Source organism: Pogonomyrmex barbatus, unplaced genomic scaffold, assembly GCF_055798465.1.
Source record: "Pogonomyrmex barbatus isolate J1 unplaced genomic scaffold, ASM5579846v1 scaffold16, whole genome shotgun sequence".
Lineage (NCBI taxonomy): Eukaryota > Metazoa > Arthropoda > Insecta > Hymenoptera > Formicidae > Pogonomyrmex > Pogonomyrmex barbatus.
This window is the reverse complement of record NW_028297112.1, coordinates 596,391-615,315: the sequence shown is the minus strand read 5'-3', so window position 1 is coordinate 615,315 and position 18,925 is coordinate 596,391. Positions and strand designations below refer to the sequence as shown.

The 18,925-nt window shown below is 26.6% G+C and overlaps 1 protein-coding gene across 4 annotated transcripts in view; it reads right to left on the bottom strand.

Moving 5' to 3' along the window:
* 5-HT7 (5-hydroxytryptamine receptor 7) overlaps nucleotides 1–18,925 on the bottom strand; it is a 45,679-nt gene that overhangs the window by 5,916 nt on the left and 20,838 nt on the right. For 2 of the 4 annotated variants that reach the window (XM_089073991.1, XM_089073990.1), the window contains exons 3-6: nucleotides 16,550–16,867; nucleotides 12,299–12,591; nucleotides 10,633–10,876; nucleotides 6,644–6,856 (exon numbers count right to left, since the gene is read on the bottom strand). In XM_089073991.1, coding sequence (XP_088930117.1) covers nucleotides 6,644–6,856; nucleotides 10,633–10,876; nucleotides 12,299–12,591; nucleotides 16,550–16,717 — 918 coding nt within the window. In that variant the 5' untranslated portion in view covers nucleotides 16,718–16,867. The remainder of the gene's footprint in view (nucleotides 1–6,643; nucleotides 6,857–10,632; nucleotides 10,877–12,298; nucleotides 12,592–16,549; nucleotides 16,868–18,925) is intronic. The other 2 variants (XM_089073992.1, XM_089073993.1) reach the window with 2 other exon arrangements.

Sequence of the window (18,925 nt, the reverse complement as noted above, 5' to 3'; positions counted from 1 at the left end):
GAAATGCTTGACATAGTTTATTACACACTTTATTAAACTTTAAAGACATGCAGAATTTATTTAAGTCAGATACAGACACGGACGTACGCAACATTGCTTGAGAGGAAATGAAGCATATTTCTCATATAGAGTAAAACTCATTGCGAATGTGTTGTATTTATTCTATTAATATTACGTAACATTTGCTTCCATTTATTTTAATTATATATATATATATATATATATATATATATATATATATATACGTATATATATGTATATTCAATATAAGTTAAGTTTGCAACAATCTTCGCTGATAACAATGATTATTGTTTCTACGGAGTACATTTTACGAATCATTGAAGCAATACTTTCATTTCCTTTTGACATTATTTTGCATTTCGTGATATGGTTGCTATGTATTCATGATTAATCAAAATTAATGATTGTGTGTAATGTGAATATTCATCCGATTTATAAAAGTATAACAATCGGTCGTTAGGCTTTTGGTATGTCTCATCCCCTTTAATTCTCTGATACATTCTGGGGATCAATATAACTGTCTAGTGCGTAATTTTATTGACGCACCTACATACATTTCGGGAATAAGTCAGCTTACCGTTTAGCTTCTATTTTATGCTCAAATTATGTAATGTACAAATATAAATTGTAATTATTATCTGTAATTTGCATTACACACACTTTAACTATTTTAAATAAGATAAGAATTGATTAAATAAGATAAGAACTGTACAAATATAAAAATTTTATCTTCTAGAATTATTTTTCAGAAATTATTTATTCCGATATATTATTGACGACGTTTTACGAACCTAGCAAAAGAAAATACAAATACATATCTGATCTGAAAGGGAGCGGTAGATCAATACTTTATGTTTATCAACCTTATTGCGAAATAAAACGTAATACAAAAATTTGCAATAAATTATGTCTCTTCATATACATAGTAAATACATTCGCGCAATGCATATTACAATTAAATCGTAAGCAACGGAAAGTTAATTGCGTTAAAATATATATTAATAATTCTAATTTTTTTAATTTCTTTTTTATCTCTCTGTCGCAAATTGAATATTGATATCGGATATCGGCAAAACATCTCGACATCGTTGCATATATTAACATGGTATACTTTGAATTCTTGCTAATTTATTATTTATTTACTTTTAGCTAAATTTAAATAAAATTCTTAATATCAACAGATTTAAAAAAATATAATGTGACTATAATGATTCCTAATGTATATCTCATGTGATAATTATAACTGATAAAGTCATAGAAAAACATCAATTGTGATACTTTGTGTAGTTTGTATTTTTCTGATCAAACGGTGTACCAAAGGAAAATAATTATTTACATATTTATGTGCATTTACTGGCATCTGATCCTGATCGGACACACTAGTGGATCCATGAGAGAGAAATTTGATTTCTACCATAACGTGAGCTTTCCGCTTGAAACTCTTGTCTCTTTCTTTTTATTTCATCGAATTCTGTTTGAACCAGTCAAATACATTCTCTCGAAACCTTTGTCGAACGACAAACTTTTTCTCTAAATTGTGACAGTCGCGGAATATTCTCATGACTCGAAAATATGAATCGATGTTACAATCAAAGTTCGCATCAGCATCATTTTCTTGAACAATTTTGTGTTTCGTGAAAACAAAAATAGTATATTATACAGAAATTTTTCTTTTGTCCGAGAAGCTCTGGAAGCTTATTATTTTTAATCAAACCAGTCTCGTAAATATAGAGATTGATATATGCTTCGTAATTTGATTTTCCGAGAACAATTTTCAAAGCCCTCTGACAAAGCTCTCTGATGAATATCGCTCGAAATTGATTACTAATCATTCACGAAATTTTATATTTATGAAAACAGCATGCGAATTATTCTATAGTGAAATACATTGAAGAGTTTTGATAGTATAGTAGCAAATTATCTTTTCAAAAAAAGATAAAAAAGACGCCAAAAACACGCGCCTTACGTTATATAAAAAGGATTATTTATACAAAAAAATTGATATCTGATACAAACTCATAGTCGCTAGTAAAATTTAATGTAGCTATTAAATTGTATATAAAGTTCCATTTTAATACGATACAAAAAAATATTTCGGAAAATATGAAAAATATAGAAAAGTGTTTCAGATAAAAGTTATAAGGTTTTAAGGGGGCTATATTGATATTGATTCATTCGCAAATGAAGCCATCGCCAATGTTGATATTTTTTTTATGACAGCTATTTTTTAAATAGAATCTAGAATATATACTCGGCAACAAAATTATTGCATAGATAAATTTATATCAAAATTTTGCATAATTTAAAAAAAAAAAGCATTTAATGAACAATTATTATATTTGAAAATTTTTTTTTTTTAATTCTGAAAAGTAAAGTCTACACTTTATATAGCATTTGTCATCGTTTGAATTTACCTTCTCCTCCTCCTGCCATCTTTTCAAAAGTAAGAATGTATTATATCTCTGAAAAAAATTGTTTAACGCACTCTACACGGTTAAATAAATTTTTTTCAAATGTCATCACGGTAATCATCGTAATATATGGCTCCTTGCAAATTGAAACAAAAACGATCTTTTTCGCAGAGCTACAGCGTCAAAATTCCCTGTGCATTTTTGAAGAAAGATTACTACATTACATACGCGTGTGCGTATGTGTATGTATTTAGTAATATTAGTATTAAAATTATTATCATATTGATCCTTCTTCAAATATTTGATATTCAATAGCATCGATTAATATCGAAATAGAAACCGATATTAATTATTATCAATCGGATCTTTTTCTTTTTAATAAAATGTGGTAAATAGGCAAATGATAAATAGGCTTTTTCTTTTTATTTCACTCATTATCAAGTCGCAGACCAGATATAGAAATGATACCTACCGTATCTCTCTTGTCATCCATCGTTGTAATGGTAGGGATTACAATATTGACTTTACGGTTTAATTTTGATTTCAGATAAGCTGCGAACTCGCAATTACTAACTTTGATAACTCAATGACCAATTCATTTTTCTTATGCGTATGTTACGTAACATGCATATAATATGCGTAAATATGCGTGTAAAAATTGATAAAAAAACTCTGCACAAACCTTACTGAATTTCTGTCGAATTATAAATTAAAAGATTAGTTTATGTTGTATTTCATTTCACGTTGATATATAAATATCCATTGGATATAACATGGCTGTTTAATGAACATTACTTCAGATATTTTATCTGGATATTTATCAGATCTCGTATTGCGGACATTTGGATATGTAAAGTATTAGTCCATTAGCTTTTTATTAGATATGAGGATATGTGGGGAGCTACATATCCCCGGGAGTTGCTCGGAAACTCGTTGTGTATGAGAAGATGTGACTGCATGATGTTTATTACGCAATTGCTAAGAGCGCGGTGAGATGTTTAAAAATGATAGAGCATTTGCTTACAGTGCATATTTGCTACATATTAGTGCGCATGCTATTTATTTTTCTAGCATTATGTATTATAGGTATTGATAATGTTGTGCAAATGGAGGAAAGTTGCTGATATCTAACCACTTTGTTTTTTTAGACTCCGTTCTATTTAAACAAAAGCCAAATATAAAAATATAAAATATAAAAATATAAAATTTTTAAAACATAACTATAAACTAAAAAAATGTCTTTTACAAATGATATTACAGTTTTTATAATACAGTTATAATACAGTTTTTGTATTTTGCAATAATTGTTTTCGTAAGATGAATATCTGAAAAATTGAATCCAAAATTGACGTAGTAGACAGTGTTGTCAGAAAATTCAAATGTGACCAGAGAAATTAATAATAAAGTAAATTAACAAATTATACTTTTTTTTTTGCTGATCCATAAACATAGGGAATAAAGATTACATTAAGCGATTTTAAAGATTACATTATGTTATTATGTCTTATAGTATATATATATATATATATATATATATATATATATATATATATATATATTACCGACAAAGAGAAATATTTCTTTAGATTTACTAAATTTTTGTTAATCCAAACAAATTTATTGTTTAATAGAAGTAGAATAATCAAATTAATTCGTTATTTGAGTTAACAAACACAATTATTTGACTTTAAATAATAAATATTGTAACATGGAAGAAAACATTTTGTTGATTTAAAGTTTCATTATTTAATTCCAACAATGCGCGCGCGCGCGCGCACACACGCAATGCATTATGTGCACGATGATGTATGGTTGTTAATACAAATCATAGACGTCAAATCATCTAAAAGATAAAAAAATGTCTAATTTCTATAAAAATATTTCTTGTCATCTTAATTAATAATTGTATTATCAAGATTATTTAATTTATTTTTATCTTGGACTTTTACTTTTATCGGGGAATCTCCCCATTTAGAGAACTCACATTAAAAAAGCCAGATGCTTCAAATGATCTCATACTATATATCTTTTATTCTATTCGGTACTGTTTTTATTTATGAGAAACCAAAAAAACTTTGCCGCGTCCATCTAACGGCAATATTACTTACGATTTAATATTTTATTTCACTGAATAACATTTAGTACAATCAAAGAAATTATTTCATTGAAACAAAATGTGTCGAACAATGATCGTGTTCAATCAGATAATATAATTTAATGCAACGAAACAACAATAGTTTTAACAATCAAACAAATAAATGTTTCATTTGAAATTATGTTGTTTGAATCAAACAAATAAAAGTCGAACAAATAGGAATGGGAATATATAACTATCCATATTACTGTGCTTCCTCCCTCTCTCTCTCTCTTTCCTCCCTCCCCCTCCCCTCTGTCTGTTTGTTTCTCCCCTTCTCTCTCTTTATATATATATAGAAGTATCCAGATAAGGTTTCCCAACTTTTGCCCGAGGCTGACTGTCGGGCCGACGTCGGCGATATCTTGGCAAACTGACTGTTATTAATCGATCACGGCACGACATCGGCCCAGGCAACGTTAGTCGACTCTTGTTCGATGACGACTCTTGTCAGCCAACGTTGGGCCAACGTTGGAGATGTGTCGTAACTGACTATTGTTCCGATCGCGGTGCGATTCGGTCCAAGCAACATTAGCCGACTCTTGTTGAGGTGACGACTCTTGGGCCAACGTTGGGCCAACGTTGGAGATATGTCGGCAACTGGTTATCATTCAATCACGTCACAACACTGATCAAAACGAGGTAGTTGACTTTTACCTGATGGAAATAATTGTGATAAAAATTATTTTTTATAACATCAAATTATATTGAAAAAAATTATAATTACACATGTTAATTATAACATAAATGGACATGTTTTTCGAATCGAAAAAAATGATGTAGCATATAACGTAGGAGATTCATAATCCAAAGGTTCCAGGTTTAAATCCCACCAGAGTGTTGTATAATATATTAAATTAATTTAAATAGATTAATTTCAAGTAAAATTCATCGTCTATCATATACTAATATCTTGAAACAACTTTAATTAAAAAACAAAACAAAAGTTCGAAAATATAAATATATATCTTTTTTACGAATATTGAACTAATATCGGCTCAACATTGGCATGCAACATTGAGCCGATGTCGCTGACCAATGTCGATTCAACATTGGTATGCAACATTGGGCCAATGTCGAGCCAATCTTATCATTTGGATATTATGCCGATGTCGGCTCATATATACGCACATAAATGCATGCATAGTTAACTATGCAATCAAATATATTACCTATAATATATAATATATAATATGCAAAGAATATGACTATAATACATTTAAGTTAATAGAGGAATTGTATTAATATCAAATGATAAAAGGGAAATTAAGAATTAGGAATCAAAAATAATAAAATAATTAAACATTAAAAATTTATTACAATAATATTTATTATAATATCAATAAATTATGAAAATACATTTGAGCGGCTTTACATGGCATGTTGCAAATACCGCAATAATTGTATAAGAATGAATAGAATTGATAGCGTTTCCCAAGATCACTTGAAGCGCATTTCAATTTGATCAATGAGCCATGTTGGGTGCACTTGAGTGCTTCTTAATGATGAGAAAGATTATGCACCGGCATGCAGAGATATCAGAGTGCATGATCGTAGTGGGATCCATGCTCTTGTGAGGAAACGGCGACGGCAACACAAATCGACTCTTTTATGTCCTTTCATAGTGCTCCTTTCGAAGCGCTTAAATTAACTTGACAATGTATTAAGCTCGGTGATGAGCATTAGATGCATTAATAATTTCAAGATTGAATCATAATACTAATGCAATGCGTTGTAAATGCAAGGATATATTGTTACGTAGTGCGTATATCAGAAATATAACGCACTTCTTTAAATCTTATAGATAAATCCAAGAATGTAAGTTGTAATTGTAAAGATGTAACTTTGTTTTTGAATTAATTCTAAATAAATTTTATTTAAAAAGATTTAGACTGAATTATGTGAAATCTAGTTTAAAAAAAGAAAAGAAATTAATAATTAATTTTACGATAAAAAACTCAGAATATAATTAGAGAATTGTGTCTTGTATATTACTCTTTAATTCCACGTAAAATAAATATTCTAATTCTTTTGATAACATTGATTTTGATGACAATAGAAAAGAAATATGACTTACTGTAGATGCGGTGACTATTCTTATCTCCGGCAGACTGATCGGCCTTATATGTTCATTATGGGAATGTCGTGGACAAATTGTTGTGCGCATATGTGTCCGACGATCAAGAGACACACCCATTTCAAAATCAGATTCCAGTTCCATGTCAAATCGACTCTCATAATAATTCATGGTAGATTTATTGCGCGCGGCAGTATATAGTTTGTAGTTTAACTGCAAACAAAATAAACGGTCTTTAGTATGTATCGTACAACCTATGTTTAAGACAAATCAGATAAAAAATAATTGTCTTGATGAGAAACTAAATTGCACTATTAATAATGCAAAAAATTCAATTTTGTTGTTAGAGTTGCAGTCATACAGAAATCTCTTTCCAGAAAAGTTGACAAGCCTTAACTTCGTGACATTTAATATTAGCAATTCTCAGATATTGTAATGAGTTAGTTACGACTCGGCACGCAGCAGGCGCGAAACGAATCCATTTAGTCTTATTTAGTTATTCTTTCAAATTCAATTAGACGCCATATCTGAGGACGATGTCGCTTAATGTACCTTGTGCAATATCGTCAGACGGGAGTTAGATTTGTCGCAAAGCATAGCATTTGCAATAGAACACTCGCACTAGAACAATCTGCAATTACATTTAGCATTGGGATGAATTAACGTAAATATCATACGTGACAAATTAAATGTTTCTAGTAATTGTATTACATCAATTATAAAATTGAATTATGTGATTCTATAACATATTATTTTAAGAGTACATAAATCTAAATTTGCAAATGCTTTATATCAATTTAATTCCTTCGTATATGTTCTCTCCTATTGCATATATTGGAATTTCCCTTAACACTATATATATTTTATGTGAGTACGAATAAACATTTATACGAAAATCAGATCATATAATGATTAGGGCAAACAACGAATGATGTATTACTACTACATTATTACTACAATAATGAATGCTTCTATAATTTATATTATCAAATCATCAAGAAACACAAAAAATTTTACTTGCAGCAATAAATAATGCGAGCGGTTGAAATATTTTAATAAACATGTAAAAGCACTTTGTAAATTCTAAGAAATAAATTAGTGGAATCACACAAATTATTTTATGTCTATATAAAAAGTCAATATCCCACATTTGTATGAAAACAAAGACACATAGAAATATAAAACAGTTTGCTAATCCATTGATTTATTATTCGATATTATTCGATAATTTATTTAAATGCTATATTGACATGATAGTCCGTGGCAAATTTTCGCATATGCATATTATAAAACTAAATTTTTAGCAACAGCCAAGAAAAAAATTGAATGTTAAATTATGCAATCCTGGCGATAAAATGTAAAAAATTAATTATACATTATGGTGTGTCAGATTGCGTTAATGTAATAAGATTAATAACATAAATTATGTATTAATATCAAATTACATAATTCAATCGATCCTTAATACTGATTGTTATATAAATCGTTAACATTGTTCATCAATATAGAACAATTTTCCACGAGTGTCATTTAGTTTACTTTGTATAATTTCATCTTCATCTGCGTTATCAAAGGTAGCTTTTCCAGTTTGCTAAAATTGCAGGCGCGACGAGTTTATCTCAGATAATCGTGAAATTGATAATATTCACGGTATAACTGTTCAACTTGTGCACAAATATTTACAACATCTGCAATATCTTGAAAAGCTATTAATTGGGAGATTGTATAAATTAAAAATTCCACGATTGACTACGATTGATTTGTCGTTTTTGAGTCAATTTATATTTAATATTTTATAAGTAAAAATCAATGAAGTATTTCCACATTTATTTCACTTTTTTGCAATTTCATTCGTTTGTTATAAAAAATATGTTTATTTTTAAGATAATTTTTTGAAAAAAAGATTAATTTCAATAATTCTTTAAACTTTAATTCAAATCTTTATGATTACATGTTTTTTAAATTTTCAAATATCAAATTACAAAGGAAAGAAAAATTATGTTATAACAATAATTAACTTGTTTTTTCGACTCACAACATAGAGCAATTTCAATTTACTATTATTAATATATCTATAATATTTTAAGAGTATTATTATTATTATTATTATTATTATTATTATTATTATTATTATTACTGTTTTGTAAATAATATATTAAGAACAAAACAAATTAAGAAATAAAGCACATGAATAATGTTTCGCGCTAAGTTCGCGCGAAACATAGTTGTATACGAGACACCCATGATTTTATGTGAGCCCAAACGAATGTAGATCACATTTTCATATCTCAGTAATGGCTGAATCAATGACGTTTTAACTAATTCAATCAATAGCCAAAGATTAAATTATATAGAATATTTCTTAATATGTGAAACTCATTTCAGCAGCGAAAATGGAAAAAAACAATGAAAAAAATTCATATAAACATATGTCTTAAGAAAAGATATTAAATATTACATGATTACATGAACGTCTATGAGATATAGATTTGAAAAGCGAGTACCAGGTAATCTATTAAATTATTATCTATTATATTATTACTAGTATTAAAATTATTAATCTTAAAGAACAAATCTTATACATCTCTGCACAGCAAATAATGAAGTAAGTGTTCCTAATATAAGAACAAACTGAACTGAAGTAAACTCAATGAACAGAATATGTGAAATCAATAAAGTTGAGAAATATCCAAGAAAACATATCGAACATTGTTTACAAATATAGAACTAAAAGAAGATAACCGTTTCAAATACCTCTTATGAAAGTAAACAGCTGTACATTGCTGAAACACAAGAATGACTATAATTTTAAAACAAGATCGAATAGGATATATATGTTATAAACTTTTTTCATCCTGTTTTCATCCGTTGCTAAAGTAGATCTACTTCTTCTATCACATATTAAGAAACATCTTATATAACAAATTAAGTTTTTAGATTTTTCGCATGAACAGAGATATCAAATGCAATGCAAAATTTAAATAAATCAAATTTTTAAAAAACATCCACATCGACAGATAATTCGACTTGATTTTCTTATTTTTGAAAGAATCAGCATTTTCTTATGTGCTCGCAGCTGCGAATAAAGTTTACTTGTTAACAGATCTTTTTAACAGATCTGTGTACATGTTTTACAATTTTTAAAAAATAAAAATTGATACTAATAAAAGAGAAATTATCATATAATTGCACTATTCTGAATTTATTCTGAAATCCAATCCTAAATAAAGATTTTAAAATATACAACAACTTGGCGCGAAATGTGGGTCATGTTTAAAATCTCATCGTATTCGTAATATATGTAGATTAATTGTTACGTAATATGATATGAACATATAATACAGCTTAAATTATTAAATGATTAAATTAAATGAAATATTAGTACCCTCAAAAAAGTTTTTAATAAAGATAAAATTTTACAAATAAACAAAATATTTTAAAATATTTTAAATTACTTAAAAGAAGTTCGTAATTTAAAATAATGTATATGTAACGTAACTTGTACATTTAACTTACGTAATAACGTAATTTAAAATATTGTTATAAAACATGTCTTTTACTATAAAAAGATGTGATATATAAAAAGATATTAAAATTCTTTCATCAAATCAGCAATATTGTTTTTTTTTCTTCAGTAATTTTAAGATTATTATATAGTTTGTGTCTACAGTAAATCCAATTGTGAAATTATTTCCTGGTGAACATTATTTCTATTCGTAACTGGTACATGAAGTTTGGAAAACGATCCTATTAACTCTTTAATCCTATTAATTTCTTAACTCTATTTTAATTTCAAGAGATAGAATGCCATTGCAATGCTATGCATGCCAGATATTCTCTTGAGAAAGAATCAGAAAATTGATTTTGTACATTTTAAAGTATATACCATTTGAATAGAGAAACTGCGTTTACCTGTGTTTTAATTCCTTATTATTACAAATATTTATAAAATTTACATAGCTGTAAATATTTTAAATTATTATACTAACTATAATTATGACGAGCACTGGAATGTAGAAGCAGATTACAACCGCGTAGATTTGGTATATAAAATGCTGACATAACTGACAAATTGTGGGTCCATTTTGCACTTCCTCATACTCGTTTCCCAATACTATAAGAGGTGGCAGGCTAACACACATGGCAAGAAACCAAATAGTGCTGATGTATAAGAACATCCGTAGTTTTGTCCTCTTCCTTTCATATTTCAATGGTTTTGTGATCAGCCAGTATCTTTAACACAAAGAAGAGAAGTTAGAATGCCGAAAGTTTTGAATATTTATGTATTAAACACGGAAGTAAAATCGATCTTTGGGTTCTATAATTAGCTTGGGAACAAAATAAAATGATACCGATATTCAATAATGTTAATGCTGCACAGGTTGAGTTTCCGTGCAATTAATACAAACGAGCAAATACAAAGAGCAAATATAGAATTAAGAAATATCACGGCGTTATTCGCAAATATTCAATAAATAGGAAAAAGTTATCATTTTTGTTTCTTTCTACATTTCTACAATTTTATCAAGCGTAATTAGGATAATGTACATACAACTTTAAACAAGAAAGAATTGGTTAACTATGATAAGAGGAAAATGTAAAAAATATATTAATCAAATATATTGTTTATAAGCTCAGTATACAATAAGCCGGGTTTAAGGTTTAACTTCGTATGATATTTGAAAAAATCAATGGAACAGAGTATAAAAAGAAATTAAATGAAAATTTAAATGAATTACTGAACTAATCCTTTATACAAAATTTTCATTATTTAATTTTAAAAGTTATAGCTTTTTAAATATTCTCGAAAATTTAAGTAGCACGAACATTATTTTTATTTAATATTAAAAAAATAACTTAATTATTCTAAAAATTATTTAAAAGCTTTAATAAAAATATAAAAAATATTGTAAAGAAAGTACATCCTATAATATTTTGTAAAATAAAAAAATGATTTTATGAATAATATTTACATTTTTCGAATTCTTAACAAGATATTAAAAATTGGAAATGTTCATCGCATGTCGTTCAATATTCCATAATTCCATTTAATCGCTTTATTTTGTATTATTATCAACACTGTCTAAATAGTCTAATAAGAATTAATTAATCGAAGACGAATGTGTTGATTAATTTTTGAAATGAATCAATTACGTACGTAATTTGATCTTTCATAGCATCACGAGCAATTACATTATCTTAAACATTCTGTAATATTACTTGTCTGAGACAAATATTAATTTATTAGATTACGAAGAGTTGCAATTTTACTCCTACTTTTGATCTCAGTTTTCAAAATGTTTATAGATTCTAGAAAACTAGAAGTTTATTTTGGATGAATCGAACTCGTATTTTGCATCCGAAATATGTAAATTATAAAAGAAAGAATTTCCTATTTCGAGAATATAAAAGAAGAATTTATTTTCAATATAATTTGGATTCTAGTTAGAATCAATATAAGTATGTATTAAATAAAACGTGATCAATCTAATTTTTTAAAGTATTAAAATAGATATGAAAATTCTAGCTGAGATCAAAGATAAGAGAAAACGTTGCGACTCGAACATCTGCGATGACTTCGATTTTCGTGAAAATTTGATTCTGAGGTCGTGACTCACCCGGATATCAATGGTAAATTACTGGTGATTAACTCACCGGTCTACGGAAACCATGCAGAGATTGAAGATGCTGGCAGTACAGTTGAGTACGTCGGCACTGAGCCAAATGTTGCATGAGATGGGGCCAAAGTACCAATCGCTTGATACTTGATAGATTACAGCTAGTGGCATTACTAATATGCCGACCAACAAATCGCTCACTGCCAAGCTGATCAGTAGGTAGTTGGATCGTCGAAATCTTTTAAAATATATGGTGATGAAACAGATGGTAGCATTACCTGCTATTGTCAGGAGGGTGATGAAGAGAAGGCCCGCAGTCACAAAGAGTGCCTAACATAAAAACATATTTTTATAGAATTTTCTACGCTCTATATATATATATATATATGTTCCCTTTTATAATAAAATTCTATATCTCTTAACATGAAGACACCATTTTTTAATTTTTTTGAACGCGTAATATCATAAAATATAGTTCTTTACTAATATTATTATTATGAACTTGATGAAGAACAGCAAAAGTCAATAAGTTGCTCGAAGATATAACAAAAATATTTTTATAAAATCTTCATATATTCTAAGCTCTATAGTAAACACAAATCTACTTAAATGAATGAGAATGTTGATTTTATACTTTTAAACTTCCTTTATATAAGAGAAACAATAACAAAGTATTTTTTCTCTTCTTCTCTTTCTTTGATTTATAAAGAAGTTTATTATATCAACGTTAAATTAAAAAAGCACATTCTAAAATTAAATGAAAAATATATACGTACTATATAATTAAACGTATTTCTTGATCATAGGAAAAGCAAACAAATTATCAATTATAAATTATTAAAGAAATAATTTATTGAAATGATTTATTAATCTTACAAAATTTAGTCAATACTAAAAAATGTTTTTATATTTCCTACTTAATTTAATTTAATTAATTTAATAATGATCATTAATATTAAAATCTATTTTTTATCAAAAGGACATATTACAGACATTATCCGCGCGCTATTTATTTTCTGATATTTTATATATTTCAAATATTTCAAATCATATATTAAAAATCAAATCCACTCTATCAATCTTGTCGTAATTATATACACATCTACTTCGTACTATTAATAATTATCATGTGACATAAAGAAAATTATTTACACAATTTAAAGTAAAATTTAACATTTCAACATTTAATTAAATATGAAAATTTAAATGCGAAACAAAATATTTTCACATAGTTTGTAATCTTTTTATCCGTAATATGTAGATATGTGAATAATATACAAACTGTTAAAATACATGATCGTCACTATTTTTGCAACATGAAATAAGCAAAACAAGAAAACCAATCAATATTGTGGAAAAATAACAGCAATTAAAATTTTTTATAAATGGATAAAGCCTTTTTATAAATGGATAGATGGATGAATTTTTTTATAGATGGATTAATTAAATAACTTCTTTCAATTTTCTATATTTATTGTAAACAGGAAAGAATTTTATATATTTTATATTTATTTATAAAGATAAATTTACAATTCCTTTTCATAATATAAAAAATACTTTTACAATATTTTACAATATTTTAAGACTTATGAGAGATTATCTCCTTTTTTCTAAATATAATAAATAGCAATAAAATTGATAGTTAGTTATTTAAAGCAAGAGATTCATATGTAAATATATAGTCATAAATAAAGAAAAAAAATCAATATATTTATATAATATTTTCACTTTTAAATTAAATATAGATTGTCTATTAAATAAGTTAAATGCAGAAACAAACGTTTACATTTATTTCTAAACATATAGAATAGATGGTAATCAATTTCAGATTAGGATACAGTAGAATGTAGAATACAGAGATAGAAGTAATTTTACAGTCTGGTCGCATATGATCAATTCTATATGCAAAATATATCCTATTAATGAAACAAGAGAAATATTTTCAGAAATAAGTGAACCGCATAATTTTTTATTAATTTATTGTGTGTAAATTTTCACTTTCGCACTCTTTTATCTTAATTATTTGAAAGATCGATATCCCATATCGAATGTTTGGATACTGAAACTATCCTTTATATTATTTTCAGAATTTGCACCAATTTAAATACTACTACATTTAAATATTACAATATATATTGTAATAAAGCATACGCTACATATGTATTAAAAAATATACAATTTAATTTAAGCTTTTAAGCATTAAGCAATATTTAGTAAAAATTAAAATAATATTTAAAATAATATGATACCTTATCTTTTATATATATAGATAGTGTATCTTAAATATGTTAAAAGATTTAAGGGATGATTCCTCACACAAATTCAAAAAATGAAAACTTCATATGATTATATGTTCGAAACGGTTTAGTTTCAAAAATATAAACTATCAAAGTTAAAAATTACAGGATGTATATAATATAGTGTGTGTGTGTGTGTGTGTGTGTGTGTGTGTGTGCGCGCGCGCGCGTGCGTGTGTAGTATCTATCATATATAAAGTGTCATATAAATAGAATAATGAAATTTCAAAAATAAGTTGTATGTATATCTTGAAAACTAAATGAGATCGCCGATTAATTTATAAGATGATCAGTACTCTCGCCTCTTTTACATCAAAGTCACGGTTATGAGAACGGTGTTTCTTAATCAAAGATTTATCATATTTATAGTTAAACTTACTTATTAAAATAGTACATGCAAAACAAAGTTATTTAGTCGAATTAAATCGAATGTAATATGTATTTATCTATTTAATATTAAAAATGAATTGTTGTTTAAATTTATTTCTTAAAACATACAATTTGCAACACGTATTCATTTTTTTTAACAGTTAAATTGTCATATTTCGTGTATTGTAAATACAATGTACAAAATAGGATTGTTGGATTTCAAGCAAATTTCATTTGTAATTTATATAATCCGTTACAAAAGAAAAATTCGTGAAAATATTAATAAAGACAGCAAACTGTAGTAAAAACTTTATATAATGTAAATGTAATATGCATTATTTCTCTAGATTTATGCAATGATTAAAGTTGATATTACAGATTATGCTATACATATAAATTGAGAGATGCATAAAGATGTATAAATTAATCCATATATGGAATTGGGATCATAATGAATATATATATTAAACATTTTTTTATGAATAAATTAATTATAATAATTTTATAAAACAAAAATTTTGTGTGTGTGTGTGTGTGTGTGTGTGTGTGTGTGTGTGTGCACGCGCGTGTGCATGCGTGCATGCGTGCATTGAAATAATTACAATATGCTACGTATGTGTCAATTTTGAATTATGGATTTTTTTCGTTAATTAATTTAATCATAAAATTGAGAAAAAAGATGAAATACATTATGCATGTTACGCAAAAATTTCCAATTTGCAAAAACATTTAATGTATAAGCTCAAACCTGTTTACTGAAATACTGCATTTCACACATATTTATTGATTATTTTTCAATAAAGTAATAATAATTTATAACCTATAATCAAAGCAGCACGAGTGAAATTAATTGAATTGACTAAATAAATTTAGAGTTATTTATATTAAGATAATAATTTTATTTTTCAAATGTAATTAAAACAGTAATGTTTTTCGTACCTGTAGCACATTTTTGTTTACAATCTATTGTTAATGTATATAAAGAATTTCTAATTGCAAGTTATGTACTTTTATGTATAATTGGAACTAATTTTCGTAAATATTTATTTAGACTTAAAAAAATTGTTTTTATAAAGCAGTTGTTAAGTAAAATATAAAGTTAATGTTTGCTTAAAGAGTAGAAGAGAAAAAATTATTTTGAATAAAATTGTTTTGGAGATAAAAATTGAAAATGTTAATGATCATCACAACCAGTCTCACAACCAGATCATCATTATCAAAGACCTTTCCATAAAAGTAATTTTTATTTATTCCTTAATCCAGTATAAAATTACGTTGTATTATATTTGTCATGTCTATTTTAGAGATTTGTGAAAATTGAATGAACTCCAATTTTAATTTGTAACGCGTTTCCATGTTTTCTGTTCCGCTTTCTTTTTTAATCATTTAATAAAGATTTTTATTCTACAGTGGTGATAAAAATCATACTCACTTATTTACGCATTCACTTTAACTCGTTCATCACTCATTCACTCACAAAGTTATTCATTTACCGATTCACTTCAGTTATTTGCTCAGTTTCGCAGAGTGTGTTCATGTTAAGAGTATTTTACCATCTTGTGGAAGGAAGCTAATTCGGTGTATCGTATCTATGCCAATAACGACTCTGTCGCGCGTCTTACCTCTATTGTACTGTAGGGTGAGAAATTGCCAGGAAAATTTAAAATGAAGGAAAGAAATGTCGCAGCCGCAGGTCGGATATCGACGGCCATAATCGACGTAGAGTTTGGTACCTCTACGCTGATCAGATCTTGCTCCCCTACAGAAGTGACAGTATGTTGCGTTGTCATTTCCGGTTAGTTAGGCTCTATGGTTAGGCTTTTTATATTCTTTTGGATGTTGAGCTTCGCAAGTGTAGAAATTCTTGTCTTAATCCCGGATAGAAAGATTTTAGTAGCAATTCCTCTTTATCCCACAATTCTGATTAATTTTTGTTTTCTCTGCAAAATCATGTTTCATCTCGTGATTGGCGAGCCTATCTCAATCAAACGGAGTGTGAGTTGTCGTGTGACAGATAATATTCCTACGTAGGCGAACTCAACGATTTCTTAATAAATGTGGAATCTTAAGTAAATGATCATCATTTAATTTGTATCTATCGAAATATCTATCGTATTATTGAATAACTAGAAATTCTCTATTTCTAACCACAATCATAAATTTTAACAACTGTTTATAATTTTTCGTTCTAAGTATTGGAATTCATAACAAAGCAGTGTTGTTACAGCAGTGAAGCAATACTATACCAAGCGCATTTGTTGTATTAAAATGAAAATTATTTTAAAAATATTATTATGAACATTATATAGCGTCTTAAAGTTATTAGATTTTATTTTTTGTTGCTCTTTCAATGTCGTTGTCATCAATTCAAATATAAAATCATAATAACGATGGAAAATAATAAATAAATAAAGAAAATACGGAAACATTATGCTCATATATAGAATCATTGTCAAACTTTACTGAAAAATAATATAATGTGACAGTAACAACAATATTAAAATTATTGATTCAAAATGCAAGTTTAGAATAAATTTATGCAACAGTTTTCCTGTTTTATAGATGAAATTTATTACTACGATGACGCTTTCCCTTAAGAAACAAGAATATTGCACAAACTTGTCATCATTGCCGTGAGTATTGATTGGAATTGTGATTATTTAATGAAGATCGTTTCGAAAATTTTTAATTAGGCTTATTATTTGAGCTGAATGAAATTTTGCACATGTTATTAATAAAATAGCATAAAGAAATCACGAAGAACATTATAATACATTTTTGTTATCGATTTATGTTGTTAACTGATACTTTATAGTAGATTGTAATTGGATTTTGGCATAGCTGCAATGCCATTATATTAAAACTAACGTTTAGAATATTTCGAATTTTTAAATTAACAAAACTTTAATCAACAAATAAAAAAATAAAACTTTTACATTATTAAGAAGATGATTGACGTTGATGAAAATCGAAATTTTATTTTTTTTACTTTTTTTGAACAAACTTTTTGTATACAATTATTATCTAATTATAGTAACGCTATGTTAATTTTTTCGTGCTTATTTTTATCTAGAAAAGATATATATATATATATATATATATATATATATATCTGATTTAATTATTTTTAAAAATTTCTGAAAAATTGCAAGATGAACACGAAAATGAGATCAAAAAATAAAAATGAATTCAGACAAATGAATTCAGTAGAAGATACAAAAAATAAAATATTTTCAAATTCCAATCAAATTGTATATTACATAGTTTTTAAAAAATACAGACATGAAGCAAAATTATAATATTCGAAATAACATATTTGTTATACATAAAGATTTGTATATTATATGAAGAAAAATATTGCTTTCAGAACTACAAAATACATTTAATTTAAAAAAGAAAATAAAAAAAATAACAAGATATAATAATAAAGTAGGCGGTTTTGAATATTGTCAATTAATCGATCAGTAATATCAGAGATATTAGAGTGATGGAATGTAAATATCTCATAAATTTGTGAGAAATCAACATTTCCAATCACCAAAGAAAAAATTTTGCGTCAGAAAGCTGAATATTGTGCAGAAATTATTTGATATCACATATAAAATCCTACAAGAACAATAATTGAGATTTTACAACTTCATAAGTACTGATTTTCAAAATTTATATTTATTGAAAATTTATTTTGATTAATACTATTTATCGTCAAAGTTCGAAACGTTTTTTTTTTTAACATCTTATATATAATACAAATATCATTTTAACATCTTATAAATAATACTTATTATGTCGACATATTAAGCAATTTATAAAAATTAACAGAATATTAAAAATATTAATTATATAAAAATTAACAGATATTAACATGAATTAAAACGATTCTCTGAATGAAACAATCAAAAAATTAGAGAGGTAGTATGGCTATTAAGAGTCAAGCGCAGACCTTGTAGCGAACAATTTAATTACGGATTATGTTCTTACATAAAATATATAATATTATA